Source organism: Salminus brasiliensis, chromosome 14 (genome assembly GCF_030463535.1).
Source record: "Salminus brasiliensis chromosome 14, fSalBra1.hap2, whole genome shotgun sequence".
NCBI classification, from domain to species: Eukaryota; Metazoa; Chordata; class Actinopteri; order Characiformes; family Bryconidae; genus Salminus; species Salminus brasiliensis.
This window is the reverse complement of record NC_132891.1, coordinates 7,632,735-7,655,269: the sequence shown is the minus strand read 5'-3', so window position 1 is coordinate 7,655,269 and position 22,535 is coordinate 7,632,735. Positions and strand designations below refer to the sequence as shown.

The following is a 22,535-nucleotide window of genomic DNA, read 5'->3' as shown; positions in this document are numbered from 1 at the left end:
CAGTCTAAATCTGCATAGCAGGTTCACCCTAAAATAGCAGCTTCAGAATCATGTTGATGCTGCACTGCTGCTACTGCACTGTGGAACTTTGGTGGAGCTGCACAACATCTCTAGCCAGAACTGCGTAACAGTGCACAATCCTGTAATACTACTCTACCGCCTCCGTCCACGTGCTTTTTTCACTTCAGATGCTGGTTCTGTATCCTGCAGCTTGTCAACAAATGCATGTGTACAGCTGTCCATGAGTGTGACTTGTGTTTACAGCAGTAAACTCTAGGGGGAGCCCATGAGTACAAAATACCAATAAATGAACGCTGCATTAAGGGGTTAATCACAGACGAGTGAATACACTGAGGATTCCCCCCTGAGGTCAAAAGTAAACATACAGATCCTCCACATTTCTCAGTAGGCCTTGAGCTTGTTGCATAATTGAAGTGAAGGCACCCCTCCTCAAAAGGCAGCCAATCCTCTAGTCCCTGTGGAGTTGGGATCTACAGCTGGATCCCCCCTCACAATGCTTTTTTTTCCCCTTTTACATCATATAAAGGCTTGGAGAGTCAGACCGTGAGCTCTGCTGGGCTGAGGAACTGTTTCCACTCCACAATCATTTAAGGCTTTTTTTTCGGCCTCATGAAAATGTTTGCCAGTCCTTTCTTTCAGGGATCCTGCGGGGGAAAGAAAAAGTGGGCGGCTGCCAGTGGAGACAGACGGAGACCTTTGTGCTGAAAAACATGGCAGGGAAACGCAGCACTGAAAGGCATGCCAAAGGTCAGAGAAAGTACTACTCCTTAACAGACACACCGCTGCCGCTGCAGCTCTCTTTCTGAAGCTGGGAGATGCAACAGGGCTCTATTTTAAGTTGCTTGCTGGACAGCTTATGTCTGCCACGCGAGGAGAGATGGGGTTGAGGTGGGGGGTTGGTAAAGTGAAGATACACTCTTGGAGGATGAGGAATTTTCCCGAGTGTGTTCCATACCTTCCCTTTTTTTATTCTAAACAAGGTATGGAATGCTCTCCTGCCTTTAATAAGCCGTTCCCTCGTTCTTGTCTTAATGCATGCTTCACAAACACAAGCCTGGAGAGCAGACGACATAGCAAGAGTTATGTCAGTGTGTGTGTGAGGGAGAAAGAGAGAGAGAGGAGGGGTGGGGATATGACTGCAGGGAAGCAAAGGTGAATCAAGTAGAGAGGGTTATTACAACCAGCTGTGGGAACGGTGATTAATGTAGCCTGACTGAGAGAGAGAGACAGAGAGAGAGAGAGAGAGAGAGAGAGAGAGAGATTGAGAGAGAAAGATTGAGAGACCAAGACATGACGAGAGGCAGAGAGAGAGAGAGACAGAGAGAGAGAGAGAGAGAGAGAGAGAGAGAGAGAGAGAGAGAGAGAGAGAAAGAGAGAGAGAGAGAGAGAGAAAGAGAGAGAGATTGAGAGACCAAGACATGACGAGAGGCAGAGAGAGAGAAAGAGAAAGATTGAAAAAGCAAGCCATGGAGAGAGCACCAGAAATGAAGAGAGAGAGGGAAAGACAGACAGACAAACACAGAGAGACAGACAGAAACATGGAGAGAGAGACAGAGAGAAAGATGCTGTTGAAGTTAGAAAGAGCACGAATGAGATAAGTAGAAAGAGAGAGAGAGAGGTTACCACAAGGTGAGGTTTAGACTGAGGTGCACCTCAGAGACAAAGAGACAGAGAGACAGAAGACAAGATAAGTAGAAAGAGAGAGAGACAGAGAGAGAAAGACAGAGCAACACAAGATAAGTAGAACGAGAGAAAGAGAGACAGAGAGCAAGACAAGATTAGTAGAAAGAGAAAGAGAGAGAGGGGTCACCACAAGGTGACGTTTAGACTGAGGTGCACCTTGGCAAGACAAAGAAAGAAAGAAGTGGGGACAGGAGACAGAGAGTGAGGGACAGAGAGACAGACAGAAACATTGAGAGAGAAAGAGAGAGAGAGAGAGAGAGCAAGACAAGATAAGTAAAAAGAGAAAGAGAGAGAGGGGGGGGGGGGGTTACCCCAAGGTGGGGTTTAGACAGGTGCAAGCAAATTAGAGAATTAGAAAGACAGTGAGAGAGACATAAAAAAGAAAGAGAGACATAAAAGAGAGAGAGAGAGAGAGAGACAGATATTTGCCCCAGGAATGATCTTAATGCTCCACTTGATGTTCACATTCCTCACAGTCAAATCATACGACTTTGTGCCCAAAATTTAGCCTCTGCTATTTCTCTGTCCCGCTGCGAGAACCCTGTGTGTGTGTGTAGTGAGAGAGAGCGAGCAAGAGAGTTGAAAAGGAAGCATATCAGAGAAAGATGTGTTGGAAGAGAAAGGGACAGAAGGAGGGTAAGGGGGGGATGGGGTCTCATGTTAAAAATATCTCACTCCTGAAGAGGCAGCAGACTAGAGCCCCCTGCATACTTTCAGTTTCTGCTGCTTTCTGCTGCTCTTTCCTCACTGCATTCAGAACAGAGAGCGCGGAAGAGGACGACAGGGAGAGATTAGAGCCAGGATGTGTTACAGACAGAAACACACTGTTCGCCATCATCGCTTCAGGACGTCCCCACAATGGCCTGGTGAAACTCGTCCAGATAAAGGTGGTGAAAAGGTTCTCTGGAGTGATACTGTTGAACTTTAGCTGAAGAACTTCTCCATTGAGAGAGTTCTGAGAGAGTTCGGGTCCTGAGGAAGCCCAACCCAATACACATGCAGGACTTCTTCAGACAATGGTTCAAATGAAAGGCAAAGGGAACCAAAAGATAGGATGTGGGGTCATTGGTGTCTACACAGGGTGCACCTACAATCACAAAGACTCGGCTTCAGCATCTCAAGCTTCAGACTTCCTTCCAGTTCACACCTGGATTTTCATGCAGACAAGTGAAATCCGAACATGATCCGACCAAACGGCCAAGTACTGTGTTCAGTTTAGTTTTATGGAATCACAGACATTTGTGGGAATACAGATAGAAGGGGATAGAGGGGGGCTGTAATCCGGCGCACAGAAGCCTCTGGAGCCTTTGGAACAGCTAAAAGCTACAGCTAGGCCGACCAAAGCATGGGTCAAGGCTGTAATCCGGCGCACAGAAGCCTCTGGAGCCTTTGGAACAGCTAAAAGCTACAGCTAGGCCGACCAAAGCATGGGTCAAGGCTGTAATCCGGCGCACAGAAGCCTCTGGAGCCTTTGGAACAGCTAAAAGCTACAGCTAGGCAGACCAAAGCATGGGTCAAGGCTGTAATCCGGGACACAGAAGCCTCTGGAGCCTTTGGAACAGCTAAAAGCTACAGCTAGGCCGACCAAAGCATGGGTCAAGGCTGTAATCCGGCACACAGAAGCCTCTGGAGCCTCTGGAATAGCCAAAAGCTACCACTAGGCCGTACAAAGCAAGGACCAATGCTGGTATCTGGCACACACAGGCCTTTGGAGTCTCTGGAGCAGCTAAAAGCTACCGCTAAGATGACCGAAGCACAGGCCAAGGCTGTAATCCGGCACACTGAAGCTTCTGGAGCATCTGGAACAGCTAAAAGCTACCGCTAAGATGAGCGAAGCAAGAACCGATGCTGTTATCTGTCACACAGAAGCCTCTGAAATTACTAAAAGCTAACACTAGGCTGACCAAAGCAAGAGCTGATGCTATCTAGTGCACAGATGCCTCTGGAACCTGAAAAAGCAATAAGCTAATGCTAGGCTGAGTTACTACAATCTCTCTTTTGCTTGCTAACTGCACACTGTGCCAACTGGAGAACAACATGTCCGGTATCCGTTATCTGTTATGAATCAGGAATAATTACAAAATATATGTTTGTGTTTATTTGTTCTCGTTAGAGTGTTAAGCTATGCTATGCTAGGCTAGGCTAGGCTATGTTATGCTGTTGTGGTGGTTTCTGTGCTGCAATCCAGCCAATAAAAGCAATTAAATGCATCCACATTCGACAACCAAAACCCCTCCCAGTACAACTGAAACACCAGTAATAATAACCACACACACAATCAACGAATTTGCATATTCTGTCCCACACACAGATGCATTTGACTAACCAGTGTAAATGCTTGTGGGTAAAATCTTATCAGGTTACAGTCCAGATACTAGTCACATGAAGTGACCAGATGTGAACAGGGTTATATTTACAATTTATACATTAAAGGACAACTTAAATTACCCAATAAATACATTCTTTGGCTCCTTTAATAAAAATGGCAACATGCTCTTCTTATCACTGAGAATAACTGCGAAGTCAAAGGGTTAATCTAAGGGTCATTAAAGTGTCATCCACTGCTGCCCTGTCACGGCCTGATGGGCCAACTTCTAAGAGGCTTTACATTCCCATAGTTGAGTAAAGTGTAGGGATTCCTCTTTATTTCCTTGACAGCACAGGGAATGGTGCCATCCGTATAAATGGGCAGGACATATACGCAGCCCAGCTGGGCTAAATCAAACAGCTAAGAACTCCAAGCTTTCTCTAAACAGCGTGAAATCCGTTAATGCTGAGAATCCAAAAGACAATTAAAACGTAAGACGTTACAAGGCCGAAGAAACAACCCTGAGTCCACTTAATCTGAGAGTCTCCATAAAAGAAAGACATTGGACAGTAAATTTGAAAGCCCTTACACTCCCTCACACCTCTCTGCCTGACCACAGTGAAACAGGGGTCCAAACAGCCCCCTTTGACTCACACGTCTTGGGCTAAGCTGTGTTTTTTCCTGAGCTAAAGCTTAGCTTCCTGTTGCTGGGAGGGCCAAGTTAGAAGCTGAGATGAAATAGATACAACAGTCTATTCTCTCGCATTCACACACAGTTTTCAGGCTTTGTCTCTGTGTTTCTCTTCCCAACTCTCTTCTTCTTTGTCTTTCTCACTCTTTCCCCCACACCTACTCCAAAAATCAAATCTACACCTTTTGCCTTGGAACTGAATACAGCGGATCAGCCATGAAGTGCTTGCAATCCAATGTGATGCACTGTTTTTAAAAGTTAGCTTATGAGCAAACTGACCACTTGCTCGAAACCACCCCAAGCTATTAAGTATTGTCAGTTGTAAAGTCAAGTAATGTCTCTAGACCTGTGCAAAAGCAGTATTTTTGTGGTAGATTTGTAGTAGCAGTAGTTGCAGTAGAGCTGGGCAATATGACGATATTTTATCTTATTGTGATAAATGTTGTTATCGTGAAAACAGTATGCTTTTCTAAGCATATTGAGGATACCGTAAACACTGATCAGCTACATGTCTGAAGTCTGAATTCTGTCCATCCTTTTGTCCAGTATTATAGATATCTACACACTTAACAATTCTTAACTTTGTGCTCTCATGTGCTTCCTCTGAAATTACTACAGTGCATACAACAATAAAGGACGCCTACTACAGCGTTTCAAAGCCTAGGCAAGCGAAGCGAAATAGGGCAGGTCCTTGGTTGGACTGTCCTATAAAGACTCCTTTTAAGGAGCCTGTTGGCCACACACATGGAACAGTGTAACCAGGCTGTGTGGTGACATCACCAGAAAGGTCCCGCCCCCTGCAATTGTGTGCTGTGCTTTGTCATGTCTTCACAGAAATGAATTAGAATGATGAAAACTTTGCTTTACGCCATTGTCGTGGTGCTTCTTTTTTTTTCACTTCTTTTTCACCAGCATTGCAACGTGCGCAGAGGCCTCTGGGTGAGGGCCGGGGACGAATACATCAGTTGTGTCCTCCCAATGGCTCTTAGGAACAGCCTTCTATGATGTTGCGGCCGAGAAACACAGCCCACTTGGTATTTTGTGATCCTGGGCTTTCCTTACAGCTAGGCCGTGCAATTCACTTTCACCCCTCTGCTGTAAATACAGATCTTGCTATTAGCTCCTTCTTTTGGACAGTTATAAATGTGCATTTTTTGGCAAGCAATTATACAACAATAAAGGACGTCTACTGCAGCGTTTCAAAGCCTAGGCTGCAAGCGAGGTAGGGCAGGTCCTCGGTTGGACTGTCCTATGAAGACTCCTTTTTAGGAGCCTGTTGGCCACACACATGGAACAGTGTAACCAGGCTGTGTGGTGACATCACCAGAAAGGTCCCCCCTCCTGCAATGGTGTGATTTGTCATGTCTTCACAGAAATTAATTAGAATGATGAAAACTTTGCTTTACACTTTCACCCCTCTGCTGTAAATACAGATCTTGCTATGAGCTCCCTCTTTTGGACAGTTATAAATGTGCATTTGTTGACAAGCTGAGAGATACAGAACCGACATCGGGTTATGCAGCATTACGCAGCTCTGGTGAGAGGTCTCGTGCTGCTCATTTTTCATTACAAAGTCCAGTGCAGGCAGTTAGCAAACTAGGTACCGTGTGCTACTAGCTAGCTAAGAAGCAGAGGAAATGCAACACTGCAAAAAAATCAGAACAAACATGACACATGTTGGCTCGTCAACTATATCTGGTGTCTGTATCTGTACCAAAAGGTTCTTTCCATTGCTGTACTTTGTGAAGTACCATGATGCCAACAGATTCTGATCCATTACACTCTAAGTATCACATCAAAACATACACAAACAGACACAGGGATGCAGGTCTGCAATCTAACAGCTCATTGATATTGATCTGATTCAGGCGCGGGCAGCTGAGGGCCTGGTGTGATCACCAGGCATTGTCTTAAAGACTATTGATCCAGGGACCAGGGGGGAGGGGGTTGTCATATGCACCACAGGCACTGTGGTCATTCAGACCATTTCATTCAATCCTGCTGCGCTTGTAAATAACAGGCATCTGCAGCTGCAGTGCGGAAAGAAGCGGCCGTAAAGCGGCGTAATTATGACTATCAGGGTCTGGATTTTTTTTTTAAAAAACAACAGGCAGAAGCAGAGGCCTTTAAAAAGACTGACACACCAAGCAAAAATGTCCTGTTCTGAGACACACTGCGGATTAAAGAGCAAAGTGGGCTGACGTGTTGGGAAATCTACTAAAACCCATAAAAAGGGGGAGGGTTAGACACTCTAAAAATAGTCAACTTAACAACTTCATGTGGTCACAAACTTAACTGGTTTTATTCAGATGCAATGACTATTCTGAGTGGAACCAATTGAAGTAAATTAACAGGTTTAGATGTACAGAGGTGATTGTACATTCATTTTAACCTCAAAAACACTTCTAATCAGTTCCACTTAATGGTGCAAAGTACTGAGCCCTAGTGCTGCTGCTCCTTAAACCCTGTGCAAATGCTCACACTAACTCCAGTACTCTCATAATTAAGATCAGCTGGGATTCTTTGGGATTATTTGGGATTAATTAAGCAGTCTGAACTAAACAGTTTCATAGACCTTACAATAGAACCCTGTGGTTCCTCGCAAAATATGCTGACCTGTTATGAAACATTTGATAATAGTTTCTGCGTTATGATTAATTGCCAACTAAAACATGAGATTTAAAGCAGCATTATGTAGTATTTTTTACCTTTAACAGCTTCAAAATCTTATCAATGTTCCACTGGCCTGTAATAGGGAGAACATCCCCGCTATCGTTGCTACTCCTTATAGCTTAAACTCCTTATGCTACTTTCACTTCAGAAGCCGGTTCTGTATCTTTCGGCTTGTTCTCTTGCAAAGTGGCAACTATACTCATGACGAATTCTTGCATAATGCTACTTTAAAAGGTTAATATAAAGATCTTTATTTCTATACAATCTATATATTTTGGGAAAAAAAACTGCAAAAATGTATTTTTAAATTCACTGATTTTGTGATGTCACATATCAGTGCATTTACATGTACAGAATCTGCCTATTCATTGTGCAGCAGTGTGCAGCCCCACCCCCTCACACTAAAGATGTCAAAGTGTTTTGGCCTGAACTGCTTTTTGAATGAGACACAACACAAACAAACTGGCAATCAGAACACCAGACCATTTACATACCTCAGTCTTAAAGAAACAGTAACACAAACAGCCTGTTTTTGAGATTCAGAAATTAATCGTCAACATTTACAAATACACCAAAGAATATTCATATGCATAAATTCTGATGCAACATCACGGTGGAGTGAAATAAATAAAGATGAAATGGGGAGATGATTCAGTTCCAGGAAACGTGTGGGTGCACTGCTTCATTTCTCATTTCACTCCAGGGAAGGAGGATGTGAACAACTGGCCAATCTGGCACGTGAGTCTAATCAGCTCGAAATTGCCTCAGACTGTTTCTGCCACAAACATGGAAAATGGGAATGCTCCGTGAGTGTGTGATCAAATATCTTATCAAACTGCCCCCCTTTTCTCCCAAATTCTCTGTGAAAACTTTGTGGTTATGTGGTTTATATCACAGAATGGCATCTGCAGGTTAGGCCCAGTCTGGGAGGATTTTGACAATGCAGTGCTGAGTCCTTGCTGGGATTTCTATGGAGGTCCTACTCTCTTCACACTTAATGCACAGGCAGTTAGACTGTAGGGCCACCCTGGAGCTGTAATTACACTACATAAAACACATTTCTGAGTAAATTTACCGTTCTGTCTTGGACACTGATATGTACATGGTTTCCCACCTCTAGAGTGGTGCAACTGTCTAACTGACTGCTTGTCAAGAGACAAGAGATCATAGGGATCCCATCAACACCACAGCCCCTAATGGCCAGGAGATTGGGATGTTCTACAACCATGTGATGGGGGAGCCCTAACGTGCAGATGGGAATAAACAGTAAACAATTAAGGGACACGGACTAGAAATCTTACCAAATGTCTAAGCAATGTCAGCTGCAGCTCATTTACTAATGTTTTTGATTAGTAAAACATATGTAATTAGTCAAATATGTACTTTTGACCAAACTGAGATGCAGAAGTAAAAAAAAAAAAGTGTGAGTTAGGAGAATTTTTTACGAAACTAAGTTGAGTTAACTCAAAAAATGCTCTGTAAGCAGTTACTGCATCATTTTAAGCTGGCTGCCTTTATAATGTTTACAGTGCGGTTTAAGGTAAGTGGGGTCAATGAGAAGAGCCAAACACAGCGCTAACCCATGCTGGACGGTGGAATGTGAGTGTTTCGGCAAACTCGAGCATGTAGCACAAATAACATCTCACACATTGTCCTGCTCTGGATACATTTAGCTTGTTTCCTTTAGTCCAGGGCCCGAGTAAACATTTAGCCCTTATTCAAGCATGATTAAACACTCTTATGTAAACCACCCAGTTATACCCTCCTCCATCATGGAGGATGCAGCTTAGGTGCCGCAGAGATGGCAAGCAGCCTGCAGGCCAGAAGGAATAAAGGAAAAAATAAAACGAGAGAAAGAGAAAGAGTTGGGGAGGAAAGAGGTAAAAAAAGAAGGTGAGAGGGAGTCACATATGGGTGTAAGCAGTCTCCATCTGCCTGCAACACTCCCCTAATGTGATTTATATTAAAGCAGCTGGGCCTGATGCTAATGCCCAGCATTAAAATGATATTTGCTTGACTTCCAATAGCATTTGCTCTGTAGCCCACATAACTGCAGGCTTAGCGCGGTCTTGAGACGGCCTTCTCCGCTGTTGGAGAGAGAGAGAGCACTGCTGCCATTTTGCTCACAGAGACTTATGTCTTCTCTCGCCCCATTGAGACTACACTGTGATCGGGCCAGAGGGGACATCATGCATGCATGGAGATGAGCTAAAAGCGGTGCACCATTGAAGTTTAATGAGTGCCTGCTGCTACTTTCGGAACATCCTCAAAGTTCCTTCATGGCATCCTTGTGGACTTTACTGTAAAGCAAGGTGAGTGGGCCTGTATGTGGATTCACACTTCAGTTCCTCAGTGTCTTCAGCTCCAAAACTGAATAATCAACCTAGCGCATAAAGGGTTAACTAGGCAAAATACTTTCATTCATTTTTCTCCTCAGGTTTCTGTGAATTTGCATCCTGCCAAACTGCCAAATCCCGTCAGTGATAAGCAAGCATGGAGAGAAGCTCCATTAAATAAGCGCTGGAGATTAAACATGAGGCATTTCAACTATTCCCGGGTCCTGCCGCGTACACAGCAGCAGAAACAGCAGAGGTGGACCTGAGGTGGACTTCAGACTGCAGAGCCAACATGTGCTGGGCACTTTTAACTCTTTGAAGTCAACCCAAAATTTTAAAGTGACCCTTTCTGAACTTGTATATGGTTCCCTGGTGACATTAAGCATGAGTCATAATTTAGTGTCATTTTGAAGAGAAATTCATTCACAGCATTACGCTTTTCTCCATTATGGAGCTTAGAAAAAAAGAAAGAAAGGACAGAAACACATCCCACTATGATTTAGTTTAGGGTTTAAGGTTATGGTTAGGGTTAAGATTAAGGTTAGGGTTAGGGTTAGAATTAGGTTAAGTTTAGTTTAAGGTTAAGGTTAAGGTTAAGGTTAGGATAAGGGGGGGTTAAGTTTAGTTTAAGGTTAAGGTTAAGGTTAGGATAAGGGGGGGTTAAGTTTAGTTTAAAATTAAGGTTAAGGTTAGGATAAGGGGGGGTTAAGTTTAGTTTAAGGTTAAGGTTAAGGTTAGGATAAGGGTAAGGTTAAGTTTAGTTTAAGGTTAGGGTTAGGGTTAGGATTAGGATAAGGGTTAAGTTAAGCTTAGTTTAAGATTATAGTTAAGTTTGGGGTTGGGGTTAGGATTAGGATAAGGGTTAAGTTAATTTTGGTTTAAGATTATAGTTAAATTTAGGGTTAAGATTAGGATAAGGGTTAGGTTAAGCTTGGTTTAAGTTTAGGTTAAGGTTAGGATTAGGATAAGGGTTAAGTTAATTTTGGTTTAAGATTATAGTTAAGTTTAGGGTTAAGATTAGGATAAGGGTTAGGTTAACTTTAGTTTAAGGTTAAGGTTAAGGTTAGGATTAGGATAAGGGTTAAGATAAGTTTGTTTTAAGGTTCTAGTTATGGTTAGGGTTAGGGTTAGGACTTCACTGGTTTGTTGCTTTGTAACATTCTCTGTTCAAATTGTTTGAGTTCTGCTTGTCTGGGTTGCTGGGCTGTAAAATTCATATAAAAGTAATTGTTTTCCATCCCTGTGTTCTTTAAAACATCTCCAAAGTTCTCCTCATGAAGTCTAGTATTATTTATAATGATCATCCAACACCTGGTTTGGTAAATAGGTGCTTAATGATGGTAAATCAGGTGAGCTGCTGATGGAATTGAACACATCCACGCTGTGCTGGCTGGAGGCGTCTAGGAGAAATCCAGGAGAACCAAGCTTTGTTCTTCAGACTAGCTCACAAGATCGGTTCCTTTTACTGTATTTGTGTTTAAACCCTCTACAAGTTTCTACAGTAGATATTGTACCAAACCTTTCGACCCACCCAGGTCAAACTAATAGCTGTTTACTCTCACGTCCACACACTAGGTTTAGTTTAGACAAGGACATCTGAAGCCCGTAAGAGCTTCAAACACCATATTCTTTTCATTTGGTATGTTCCAGTTTTACAGCTTCACAGTTTTACACGCACCTCCTGCTATGGAAACCTTCACTCTTTGACGTAGATGCATTAAGTACTGTCAGCTGTAGTTTCTGAGATGTGTTCAAGCCCCGATTTTTACAGAAGCCAAAAAGCAAATGTGAATTTAAGGAAGGGCATTAGCGATTGAGCCTAGCTGGTGTTAGTTCTTCCTTCCTCTCAGTTTGTTTTGGCTCTTGCCTGCCTTCAAAAACACCTTTTGATTTATGGCCATATCATTGTGCACCAGCACACAGGAAAATATTATTAACCAATAATATCTTATTTCATCTTCCTTTCCTTTCCCACCACCCCTATCAGTTGTAGAGGGACCCAGCTGGCAGGTCTAAACTTCAGTTCTTCATGCATGTACAATAAATGAATGCCAACTTTGTCATTTTGTAATATTTTTAATGTAGGTACTGAATGATAAGCCTCAGTATGTGAGCATTCATGTAGTTTGAAGGTAATTATTATTATTATTTTGTAATATTCTCAATGTAATTACTGAATGATGAGCCTCATGAGGTGAACATCCATGTAGGGTTAGATACAAGCACAAGCACTCATTCTCAAAGTTCCTAAGAAAGACTCTGGGTTGTGCTAATCTTGTGTTTTGTGTGTGTACATGTGCTTGTTCCTGGATTATTATTATTATTAGGTGCATGTTACAAGCTAGTTCTCTCCTTTTGTAGTTGCCACAAATTGCTGTTACATCACACTTCCCGCTGTTTTACTCCGCATCACTAAATGCTAGCATTCAGGGCCTCGTTACGGCACGTAATCACAGGGACTTCAGCAACAGGCCGAGAGTGCAGAGGTGTTCAGCGGGGGGGGGGGGGGGGGGGGGGGGGGGGCAGGAGAAAAGCAGGAAGACAAGAAAGGCCTGGATTTTGTTCCCGCTGTTTGAAGGGAAGGAATTTTTCTATGTGGCTCAGCGCCCCACTGTTTCATCCACCCATGTGCTGCACATACCTAAAGCATGGGATACACATGCCACTTGCTATAGCACTAGCTGTCACTGTATAGTTCCTTACACAGACACACACACACACACATACACAAACACACACAGGCACACAAACACAGTTCAACTCATCCTTCCAAAACGATTCTTCTCAAATCATATTTCAATTTATGGAATATTCTCCATCTACATTTTGATGTTTCTCACTTTTTGACCTATCAAATCTGGCAGATGTTCGTTACGGTATGTCTAAATGTCGTGACGAATGGACCAATAGAAATGCTCCAAAATTAATTGGACAAAAATCGTTTTACATTGACTTTCAATGAACGTTAAGGTTTTTTTTGTCCTTCTCCTTTAAAGTTGGCATTTTGGAGATTGAGTCATGTAATGTTGTGAAATGGACAAGTACAAAAACCAGCATATGCTGTTCAAGCAGAAACCTAAACCAAGCTAAACCAGCAGCAGACCAGCATAAACCAGTGTAGAACAGCTCAGGCCGGCACAAAATCCACACATCCCTTCATAGGGATCTAACTCAAGTCTTAAGCCATTGGGTGTATGACTTTCACTCATGATTAGCATTATTAGCATTATTAACTGCAGGCACTGAACTTTGCAAAAATAAATCCAGCTAAAACTTCAGCCTTTTGTTATAGAAAAATCTTTGATCTGAGCGACAGAACTGAAGCTCTACACACAGTTAATACTGCAGCCAGACACACAACTCGAAATGGTCTGTTAGCCTGTAGTTTGTGGGGCAAATGAGCTAGCTAGCATAAGATCTTATTCAGCTGATGTGATCTGTAACTTACTGAAACTTCAGTAAGATGAGCTAGTGTGCTAGTTAGGTATTGCATGTAGAGCTTTGTTCTTGGCTTCAGAATGAATGCTGGGATTGACTGTAGTAAAAGTCAGACATAAGCTTGGAACCTTAACGGTTAACTCATTTACTGCTCAAGATTAAGACTGCTGGTCCACAAGTTAATCAGCTTTGTTGTCTTTAATGTATTTAATGCCTCGGGTCGAGTCGTGAGTCAGTTAGGGGTGAGTTTGACTCACGACAGCAGCGCAAACAGCTGGATTAGAGTTCCGAAACTTGTAATGGACGTAAACGCTGCGGAAATGCTGCAAAAAGTTCAATTCCCTCAGAAGTGTCATTTCCCATGATTCACGTTCAGCTGTGCTTTCACATATAGGCTACACTCATATGCACACAATTGTACACAATTGTGTGATAACTGCATGCGTCCAAGAGAAAAATCTTCAAAGTACGTGTGAAGCGACACCATAAGCAGGAGAAGTGACAGGCGTCTGTTGCTCTGCCTGAGAGTGGGTGGATGAGGGAAAGAGCGAGAGCAATTCACACATATACATGCACTGCTACGCTAAATCGTCAGTGTATACCAACACTCCATCTCAGGGGGAGAGATAAGGAAGAGGTGGGAGAGCATCTGCCAAAGAGGATTTAAGGCAAAGAACATCTGATGGGGAGAAAGGAACGGGCAGACCAACAAACAAGAAGAAATAGGGCAGCCGTGTGGGAGGTCACCTGGTACAGTGGGAGTGGGAGTACATACGGTTTTAAGAAAGTGCCACAGCTCGGAAACAGGAACACACTTTGGACGAGGCTCGAATGGCTGTTTTATGGATAGAGTCCAAGGTTTGGTTCATTTAACTGAAGATGTGCACTGTTTAACGCCTCTTAGACAACACAGGAATAACAGTAATGCACTGAAATGACCTGACTTCGGTTCACTTGGTTTGGGCAATAACTGTATTATATTCATATTAATGTTATGTTTATTTATTAGTGAGGAAATTATGCGAACAACTGACTCACTTGTCTTCAGTGTGTAAAGGCTCATATTAAGGCCCAAACTTAAATAAACAAATATACAACTTGTATCTCCATTTTTGATGATTCTTGAATGTGAGTCTGGCAGTTGTTTCATTACATTGAGTCCAAATTTCAGGACCAATAGAAAAGCTCAGACGTGATTTGGACTAAAATCTTTTTACACAGACGTCTCCTGTAAAGTTGCCATTTTGGAGAAACACAGGTTAATAACATGGGTAAATGACTGAATAATAGGCCAAGGAGTGGAACACAGACAATAGCTATCTGAAACCCGTCCCACAGACCCAAACAACAACAAAAAAGGGAGGCATCGGAGTCACTGACCTCTGACCCTGGCATAGCAGCAGCCGCACTTTGCCAGGACTTTTCGGAACAAGTGTTGGCAGGCGCAGCCCCGGTGGTGATGGCCCCCCTTCATGGTGTACCCCAAACACTGGCCAAACGACTACCAGGTAGGGGCATGGCCCATGGCACTCACACACACACACACACACACACACACACACACACACACACCCCTGCCGGCGGGTTTCTGTGGAGTTAATCCCAAAGCCTCAAACGGTGAAGGGACAAAAGTGGAACATTGAAGTAAAAAAAAAAAGAAAGAAAAAAAGTCCAGATATCCAGCCGTGGAGAAAGCAGCCAGCGCCAGAAGAAGAAGCTCAGTTCATTCTCTCCCTCTCTCCTCCGCTCTCTCTCTCTCTCATACACACACACACACACACACACACACACATGCAGTGTTTTTCCTCTGCCCTGCTCTCTCCTGCTCACCGCCTGGTCAAATGACAGACAGCGAAAGAGAGCATGAGAGAGCGAGAGCGAGAGAGCGTGAGAGAGAGAGAGAGAGATAGAGAGGGAGAGAGGGAGAGAGAGGAGGGGGAGGAGGTGGAGTCAGCAGCTCCAGTCACTGGCTATTCCAGGATACAGCTCCCACTCCCCTCAAATTTTCTCTCTTGCTCTATCTCTTGCTCTCTCGCTCTCCAACATGTTCCTCTCCTTGCTTCCTGATGTGGGTCGGTTTCAGAGTGTAGCCCACTCTCAGGCTGGGCAGTTGAGGTGTAACTGAGGTGGGTTTCTTACTCAGAAGCTCTCCGAGAGAGACGAGCAGTCAGAAACCCAACACTTCAGCTCGGCCCATTCAACATACCAGACACTGAGACAGTCCAAACACAGGCTTCATATTCAGGAATTAATATTACAGAGTACTGATATTAATGCTAATCAAGCTGAATTATTCTATTTACCTCTTTTATTCACTTAAAAGTGTTAGATTTATGTTGTTCTGTTATTGATACTAAGGCTTATTACCCAGATTGAAATGAAAAATGAAAGGTATATATGTTTTGGGTTATTGCTCTGTTATTAATGCTTATGCTTATTATTAGGTTATTAATATTTAGGGTTACTGTTCAGTTAATAATGTTTAGACATAACCAGTTATTAACTTGAAGGCTTATTATTCAGTTATTAATCTTTAGGCTTATTATTCAAGTGTTTAAATGACTGAGAATTATAATAAAGTTAGTAATGCGCCTTTCTTCTGCGTATTTAATAAATGTTTAAGGGATTATTATATAGTTTTATATATTAGGCCTATTTTGCAGTTACTAATATTTAGGTTAATTATTCACATATTAATTCACATATTCACATATTAATAATTATTAATATGTTACTATTAATCAGTTACTAATGTACAGGATTACTGTTCGGTTATTAATGTTTAGGTATATTCCGTTTTAACAGTTAATTATTTAGTAATTATGTAATATTTATTTCATTATTAATTTAAAGGCTTATTGTTTAGCTATTACTAGTAAGGCTTATTATTCAAGTATTGAAATTAAGAATCTTAATAAAGTTCATAAAATTTTGCCTTCTTACTACTTTATTAATGTTAAAAGTTTATTAAATATGTTTAGGCATATTATTTATTAACAAATGTTGAAGCGTATTACTGAGGTATTAATATAGAGGCTCATGATTCAGTTATTATATATATAGTAATTATGGTATATTATTCAGGAGCTACTACAAATGACACAGGAACTACTATGGATGGTCCAGTAACTATTAAACCACACTGTAAGACTGTAAGACGTGTAGGTGTGGCACTTTAAGTTTAAGGGGTTAAACAGACCCCTCCCCCAACCCACCCCTGCACATGTGTTTAATGATAATTGTGTCTGAAGTGTAAAGCGAGAGGTGCCCCTGTCCTGCCAGACTGAACAGTGAGTGCCAGTGACGGAGCGGCTAAAACAGGCCGCTGAGGGGAGGGGGAGGGCAGGGTGTTGGGGATGTTTACTGTACACAGCAGCAGTGAACACGTCAGTACAGAAGGACACTGAGAGACACGTATTACTGCTGATTTCTGATGCGGGGGTCAGCATAGGAAGGAACTGTGAAGCAGTGTGTGTGTGTATGTGTGTGTGTTGGAATGTGGGATGTTGCAGGAGAAGCATGTAATAAGGAGCATGCGTCTGAACTCTGAGGATGTGTGTGTGTGTGTGTGTTTAAGGTATGTGTGTGCGTGCTGGGGATTGTGCTGAGTGACTGAATCTCTCTTTCCCCCCTCTTCCTGTCTTTCTCTCTCTCTCCAAACTCTTGCACGCCCCCACTGTGCCTGTGTGTGTGTGCGCGCACGCATATGGAATCAGTCCCTCTAGAGTCCAATTACAGAACATGTACTTCAGTAGAGCAGAGCAGCTTCATCTAAAGTCCAGAGAGATGTGAGGATTGAGCTGCTAACTGTTTTCTCCTCCCAGTACTTATCCTGCAGTTCTACAGATCAGCATCAAAGCCATTACACAGCACACTACATCATGTGTTACACACTCAGCGCACGGGCTTTACCTCAAGATCAACATTTTTAATTAAAATCGTGGCCACCATCCAGACTCATCTATACTATAAAAGTCATTTTTCCATAAGATTGCTTATCTCAACTTTTCAGAATTAAAAATCGCTTAGCAGTTGTGCACTAGTCCCAGAACTGACCTATACTGTGTCAATCCATTACATTCTTGGTGGATGTAATACAGATTTTTTCCATGGTGAGATCTAGCCAGGCTAAAGTACAGCCTCCACACCAGGGGGTTAGGTTCACAGAGAAACACCAGACTGGTTGGAGCTGACAGAAAGGCTACAGTAACTCAGATAGCCACATAGTACAGTTAAGGTGAGCAAAAAAGCATCTCAGAATGCACAACATGTCCAAACCGGAGGCTACAACAGCAGAAAACCACATCAGGTTTCACCTCTATCAGCCAAGAACAGAAAGCTGAGGCTGCCGTGGGCACAGGCTCACCCAGAAGACCAGAAAAACGAAGCCTGGTCTGATGAATCTCAATTTCTGCTGAGGCTCACAGACGGCAGAGTGAGAATTTGGCACCAATAGCTTGTCTCCATCGACCCAAACGACCTTGCCTGTGTATCTATTAGCTATTGCAAGTGAAGTGTATGAGTTGTATGAGTGTATGAGCTGTGGGGCCTGAAAAGCAAATCAGTCAGGAATCACTCAAAAGTTCTATTCAGCTACAACGCAGACCAAACTCGACTCGTCAGGACTATTAAGTTCATTTAAAGCGTGATAAAGAAAACTCTGGTGTTATTCACACTTTTGAGCAGGATTTAACTTTGGGCTCTGACACCTATGACGAGCCCAGGGACCTGCATTCTGATTATAAAAAGATGAGTCTTCTGACTCTACTGCTGTAATTAAGCAGCTTGTCACAGTTCTTAATTTTACCAGTTTAAATACAGGGCCAAGAGACTGTAGTCACAATGACATGAAGACGTCAAAGCAAGCATTTTTTGCAAGTGCCTGACTGCTATTAGCATTTAACTGCAATAGATCCACCGTTGTGCTAACAAGAGCCTTAAGAAAGCCCCGGACGTCATATATTCACATACTGTTTTTAACAGGTGACAGGTGCTGGCCATATGAGGAAGCCACAATCCTTCAGGGAGAACATCCTGTGGAGAGATGAGAGCAAAATATAGCTTTCTGGGAAAGCACTTCATTGTCCCATCTCCCTATGGTCAAACACTGGGTGTGGACATGACTACCAAAGAATCTTGTGTGCCGTCACAGGCCATGGGTATTTCAGCAGGAAAGTGACCCAAAACTTACTTCAACAAGCACCTGTAAGTTATTTAAGATAAACACCTGGAGAGTTATGAGGTGGCCAGTAATGAGCCCAGATCTAAATCCTATAGAACATCTGTGGAGACACCCTTCAAATCTGAGAGACAAGTTATTTGCAGGTGATCAGACTGGATCAGATCGGATCAGACGTTACGGGTGATGCAACAGACATTTTGAAATCTGATGTGATTTTTGACTGTCCAGACTATCAAAAATAAATCTGCATACAAACTAAATTTGCCAAAAATCTGATTTGGGCTAGCAATCTGAACATAGCCTTTGAGGCTCTGAGTTGAGAGTGCCAATCATTTTGGGCATTGTTCACTTCTGGTGTTCTGTGTGGAATGATACACATTAAATACGCAAATACCAAAGCATCTGTAACTGCAACAATGGTAGAAAGGGGGCACCACCGCCGGTTTGGAATGAACTCGGCTCAGGACGTCATAGATGCCGCATGACAGGGTATCCCAGCAAACACGCAGCATTGTCGCAGCGTTGTGTACTGTCTTACAAAGTTGCTACAACACAGTCTGCACAGGCTACACAGCACTGTTTATGTTTTTTCAGCAATGTTGTCACAACCTCATCATTAAGTAACACTACCTCCTGGTCATAAGACTACCTTTTAACAACATGCCAAAATACCAGTAAAGTATCATCAAATATTTTAGAGCTGTGCATGTCAACATTGTGATCGTGTTTTGGGCACCAAGACAATAGGTAGCCATATAAATAAGCGAGCACACCAGTCAGTTGTAGCAGAGTGCAAAATGTCCAAAAGGCTGTGATAATGGGTAACAGGTAAAGGGTGGTAGCATCTGAGAATCTTGCTATGTTAATAGGATGTTCTAGAGCTGCCGTAGTGAAAGTATACAGAGAATGGATTCTCACACATTGAGTGCCTCCCAATGACCACGGGCCACTGATGCCAGAGGGAAAGGATGACTCGATGGTGTTTGGTATAGAGCGATCGATGTGTCACAGCGGACCAGTTAGCTTCTATGATGAACACCTTCACTCACCTAATACAGTCCTTGTCATGACGTCTCACTAGTGTCATCTGAGCCAAGGGAGGTTCTTCCCACTATTATGTAGGTGGGCATAATATGCTGCTATGACTGTATATATACCTACTAAGATACTGTAAATTCTTCTTTTTTATATCAGGTACATTTACTGTATATACTGCTATTTATTTTCTTTATATATTTTTAGATAAATATTATCTATATACATATATATATATATATATATATATATATATATATATATATATATATATATATAATTGTCCAAGCAATTCACTGCTAGTTGTACTGTGTGTGTGTATATATATGTGTAGTCAGATGGTAATATAGCAGGTCTTTTCTCCAGGTCTGCACTGGTGTCTCTGAATGCAAAACAGATGCCAGAAGAAGTAAAAGGAGGAAGGAAACAGACATGAAAAGAACAGCAGCAGGCATTAAGGCACATCTCGGAAAGCAGGCCTGATCAGACCGGACAGAGTTACACAATATTTACAAAACACACCTAGAGGAGAACAGACCCAGAGCACTGTGTGTACCCTCACACACCACACGATGAAGAGAGAGAGAGAGACAGACAGACAGAGACAGAGAGTACTGAGGTAACTGGGGGTGGAAGCTGCCCCTGGCACATCAAAGAGGAGCGTGGGTAATGAAACAATCTTCACCACTCTCTCTCTCTCTCTCTCTCTCCACACACACTTTCCCTCTCTCCTCCATTCTCCCCCTCTCTCCACCACTCTCTGCCTCTCTCCCTTTCTCCACCCACTCTATTCTTCTCTCCACCCACTCTCTCCCTCTCTCCCACTCTCCACCACTCTCTACCTCTCTCCATCAATCTCTTTCCACTCGCTCTCTCTCTGTTCCTCTCTCCAGCAATCTCTCTTCACCCAGTCTCACCCTCTCTCCACCAATCTCTCCACCCCCTCTCTCCTCTCTGTACCACTCTCCATCATTCTATCATTCTTTCCACCACTCTCTTCCTCTCTCCACCACTGTCTCTCCATCCATCCTCTCGCTCTCTCAATAACTCTCTCCCTCTCTCCACCACTCTCTCCATCACTCTCCCCCTCTCTCCACCAGGCTCTCCCTCTCCACCACTCTCTCCATCCATTCTATCCCTCTCTACCACTCCCTCCATCTCTCAATAACGTTCACCCTCTCCACCACTCTCTCCCTCTCTCCATCATTCTGGCCATCTCTCCACCACCTCTCTTTCACTCTCTCGCCTTATCCACTGCTCTTTCTTCACCACACTCTCTCCACCAGTCTCCCTCTCTCTACCACTCTCTCAATCTCTACACCCTCTCACTCCTTCTCACCACCACCCTCTCTTTCTCTCCACCACCAACCCCATCCTCTACACCTCCATCTCCTTCTCTCCTCCACTCTCTCATAAGTTCTTTTGGATCGGTGCCATTGAAGAACACTGTAAAGAACATTTCAATTCAACGGTTCTTTAAAGAACTCAGATGAACTCACTGATGTAAAAGCTCGTAAAGACATTAATAAGAGTGGGGTCTGGCATTCTTGCTTCATTAGAGCTCCTTGAGCAGTAGTAATTGGGTGCATTACCCATGAGTAGTGGGTAAATAAGGCCAGGTATAAGTTTGTTTTTTCAAGGTTAGGCCATTCCAAACAACCGCCATGGACATTTACCTCCCTGAAGATCAATGACATTAAAATAAACATAGAGAAGCCAGATTAAACTGAGGAGGAAAGGCTGCACAGCAGATCAGTGTAAATATTAGGGCTTGGCAGATGTGAAAAGGCTTGTGACCCAAACGATTATTAGGAGCTAAAAGTTCTGAAAAATGATTAAATCTAATATTATATAATTTAATATTCCCCAGTAGTTTCATTTAACCGGTGCTTTGCTGACAGACACAGCTGTCAGTTATGGACTGTGAGCTGTCAAATATGATTGTGACTGTTTTTTACCTAAATCATGAGGTCTACTTTTGGTGTTTGAGTGGGTTTATGTAACAAGGGAAATCATAATTCGCTAATACATGACTTTCCAAGTTTAATTGATCCATTAGAATTGAACAGGTTGTACTGTGCCTTTAAGACGAGTATCTATGCAAATGACGTATCTGTTTTGTGCCTCATTCAAAAAGCAGTCCAGGTTGAAACACTCTTATACTGTGAATGTGGGTGGGCAGGGCAAAAGTACTGCAGAGATATATAAACACACATGTAAAATTATTTTATAAATAGGAAACATTGGGGTTTATAATCATTACTTGATATATATACATATATTTTATACACATATACTGTAGAGGTAATAATCAATTTAAGGCCAAATGTTTCCTTTTTAAATAATGTATATAAGTGTAAGTGTAAAAATACAAATGTGTCTAAAAGATCTTATGAATAATATTGTTTTTATTGAGCCATATTTACAGTAAAATGTGAAGGTGTGTAACAGGGTGGTAAGTTTTGTCCTGGCCACAGTCCTTTATATGGTCAATTTCTTGACATATATGCCAATGCATGTGTAATATTATGCACACATGGTGTTGTATTCATGAAGCAAAACAAAAAAATAATAAGCTGGTCAAGAATAAAGATTCATATGTCTGTATTTCTTATATCCTTATAGATTTTGTTCTTAAATACTGTTATTTGATTCTAATATCAAATGTATTCACAGTATAAATCATATGATATACTCCTTAAGTGCAAAAAACAGCATATCTTAATACACAGGATAATCTTTATCTGCAACAGAACATCTGAGAATAGTGTGCTGTAAGCTGTATGAGACTGCATGCAGTACCGCTCCTTGTCATTAGGGGGCGAGTATAGTGCCAAAACACAGCTGCCTGCATTTTTTCTTTCACATCTCACTCAAAGGCCATGCTACTACACCATCCATGACTATTCTATCAACAAATACTAAATAATACTTAAATAAAACTTAATAGTTACCAATAATTAGATACTGATAATTAATTAATAAGGTGTATAGAGTTAATAAAGTGTAGAATTAAAATTGTAAAACTGAAAGTTAAATAGTGAAGTTAAAGCTTCTAATGACTTATTACATACAGCATACAGAGATCAAGCTAACTGTGTTTATGATGTGTGCTAAGAAATCTGAAATCCAGTATTTCAGATTGTATTTAGGCTCATTTGTTAATTA

General features: G+C 42.3%; 1 protein-coding gene across 2 annotated transcripts in view; it reads right to left on the bottom strand.

Moving 5' to 3' along the window:
- The window catches only part of arhgef25a (Rho guanine nucleotide exchange factor (GEF) 25a), a 106,324-nt gene that overhangs the window by 62,505 nt on the left and 21,284 nt on the right, over positions 1-22,535 (bottom strand). The window contains exon 1 of one of the 2 annotated variants that reach the window (XM_072696899.1): positions 14,531-14,991. The exons of the other annotated variant lie outside the window; for it this stretch is intronic. Coding sequence (XP_072553000.1) covers positions 14,531-14,624 — 94 coding nt within the window. The 5' untranslated portion in view covers positions 14,625-14,991. Of the gene's footprint in view, positions 1-14,530; positions 14,992-22,535 lie in introns of those variants that run through there. 2 annotated transcript variants of the gene reach the window in all.